This window comes from Engraulis encrasicolus, chromosome 23 (assembly GCF_034702125.1).
Source record: "Engraulis encrasicolus isolate BLACKSEA-1 chromosome 23, IST_EnEncr_1.0, whole genome shotgun sequence".
Taxonomy (NCBI): domain Eukaryota; kingdom Metazoa; phylum Chordata; class Actinopteri; order Clupeiformes; family Engraulidae; genus Engraulis; species Engraulis encrasicolus.
The window spans coordinates 34717704-34720203 of record NC_085879.1 but is presented as its reverse complement, the minus strand read 5'-3'; the positions used below and the strand labels follow the sequence as shown (position 1 = coordinate 34720203).

Sequence of the window (2500 nt, the reverse complement as noted above, 5' to 3'; positions counted from 1 at the left end):
TGTTAGAGAGGAGGCCATCGTGAATTGAGCGTGGCATTGTTTGTGCAGAAATGGATACCATAGAAATAAATAACACGGTTGGTTGTTGTCGTTCGCCCCCGTTACTTTTCTGTCTTTTTTTTTCGTTTGAAAGAGGGGGGAAAAGATCAGCTAGTGTCTCCACACCCCCTTTGCTAATGGCTGCGCTGCCTCCACGATGTCATTATTATGGTGCACACGTGGGCGGATACCACAAAGAGAAGATGAGGGAGGATGGAGGGAGGGAGAGAGGGAGAGAGAGGGAGTGGGGGTGTGAGACAGAGAGAGAACGAGAGAAAGAGGGACAGACAGACAAACAGAGTGGGGGGTAGAGGGAGAGAGAGAGAGAGAGAGAGAGAGAGAGAGAGAGAGAGAGAGAGAGAGAGAGAGATAAAGAAACCAAGGCAGAAAGGAAAAGAGATAGAAATAGAGATGGGGAGAGATGGATAGATGGAGAGAGAGGCAGAATGGAAAAGAGAGGGAGAGGGAAAGAGGGTGATGATGAATGAGAGAAGGGGGGAGAGAGGGACATGAAGCGACACAGAGTGGGGAAACGAGGGAGGCAGAGAAAGTGAGTGGGAGAGATGGATTAAGAGTGGGAGTGAGAGGGGGAGCTCACAAACATTTGGTAGAAAGATAAATAGGTATAGGTAGAGAGAGAGAGAGAGAGAGAGAGAGAGAGAGCGAGCGAGAGACAGAAAGAGGCAAAGAGAGAAGGAGAGAAAGAGGGTGAGAGAGAAAGGGTGGGAGGCTAGGCAAGATGGAGCAACAGCAAATGCAGTAGTGTTTTGAGCAGAGCTGTAATTATTTTCCCAGAGTGCTGAAGGATACAGGCTAGTACGTCGTAGTTGAGAGAGGTGAGGTACTTGAGAGAGTCCACTACCGGCGTGATGAGGTTGTCGTACCACTGGATCTGCGACAGGATCTAGAGAAAAATAAAAGAGGAAAAAAAAACATTTTACTTTTATATGTATACACATATATCATCATGTATACATGAGTTTCAGGTTTGTAAACAATCCCTGGCTGTGTACTGTTCAAACTCTGATTGTTGGAAACCGCTGTCGGTCAAAAAATGATCTCACGTGGTTAGCTGCCAGTATCTTGCCACCTATGGCAAGATGCGTGTAAAATAATTCAAATAATTTATTTGTTCATACTGCTGCACACCGTAATTTCCTCCGGGATCAATACAGACACTCTACTCTCTATTCTACTCCATTACATCCCTCACTCTCAAGCAAACACAAAGTTGGGAAATTACAATTGTAATGCTCACATTAACATTTTTCTGTGAATGGTTAGTCCCTAGTTGTGACTGTTCTCCACAGTTCTTATTCAAAAGAATCTATTTTTATGAATCACAATTTAGTCAATTAAAATTGTTTCGCTACTTGCCATTAGATGGGCTTTAACTTTTATACGTAGAATTAACACGTCTTAGGCCTAGATTTACAGTAACCACACGCACGCACAAAGCGTCCTTGTCAGCAATGCTTTTCAATGCGGTCCTCACTCCACTCCACCCCTCCTTGACACTTTCTTAGTAACTTATTCTGTTGGCGTCCGTTGTCCTTCACAATCATTGAATTTCTTCTCTCTCCTCCAAGCAATTCCTACAGCAGCCTTCTCTAATCATTATGCCCGATACTTGAGGACGGCTGGCCCATTGACGAAGGACCAAGGCTTTTGTTTTCAAAGCCGTGTGAGTGTGTGAGTGTGTGAGTGTGCGCCCATGCACATTCTGGGTGTGTGCGCGCGAGTACGAGAGACTTATTCCTCGAGAGACTTATTCCTGTTTATACATTAATTATTAATATAAAATAAAACGTGTCCCCCCGTTATCGTCCTTCCCTGGCTGACTCCTAGGCCAAGCAAGGCTCTTTTCTGTCACTGCTGATCTTGGCTTTTTTGTGTTGAGCCTCAATTCTTCTGTGATTCCTTCTGAAATGCTAATCAGGTTTCTTTTTGTTTTTTTTTGTTTTTTTGCTTCTTTTTCTGAGCTTGTGCCAGCCAATACGACACCCCCTCTCCCTCGCCATCACAGGCGCGGGCGCTCACACGCACACGCGCGCGCAGGCAGGCAGGCACACAGCACCCCTCTAGCATCGGCATATCTTATGGAGATCACGGCATTAAGCTGCCGTGGTGTTTCATCTCTGCGCGGTGAAGGGACGTGTGCAGCATATCACTGCAATGACACCTCTGGCTGAGGGCATTTCCCATACCCTCCATCCTGAAGTTATTACATTACATTACATTACACTTAGATGACAATTTTATCTAAAGTGACTGAACGCTATTATTTTTCAGGTTATTGTTTTAAGTCCCTGGAGAAAGGTGGAGTTATCTGGCTTGCTGAAGGGCATTTCAGCCATGGATGGAGGTGTAGGGAGAGGTCAAGTGGGATTCGAACCTACAACCCCCAGATTGAAAGACCAACTCCCCAACCACTATGCCACAGCCACGCGCACGCACACAC

At 45.7% G+C, this 2500-nt stretch overlaps 1 protein-coding gene across 1 annotated transcript in view; it reads right to left on the bottom strand.

Moving 5' to 3' along the window:
• Positions 1 to 2500, bottom strand: part of thoc2 (THO complex 2) — a 115425-nt gene that overhangs the window by 63377 nt on the left and 49548 nt on the right. The window contains exon 17 of the mRNA XM_063190051.1: positions 850 to 943. Coding sequence (XP_063046121.1) covers positions 850 to 943 — 94 coding nt within the window. The remainder of the gene's footprint in view (positions 1 to 849; positions 944 to 2500) is intronic.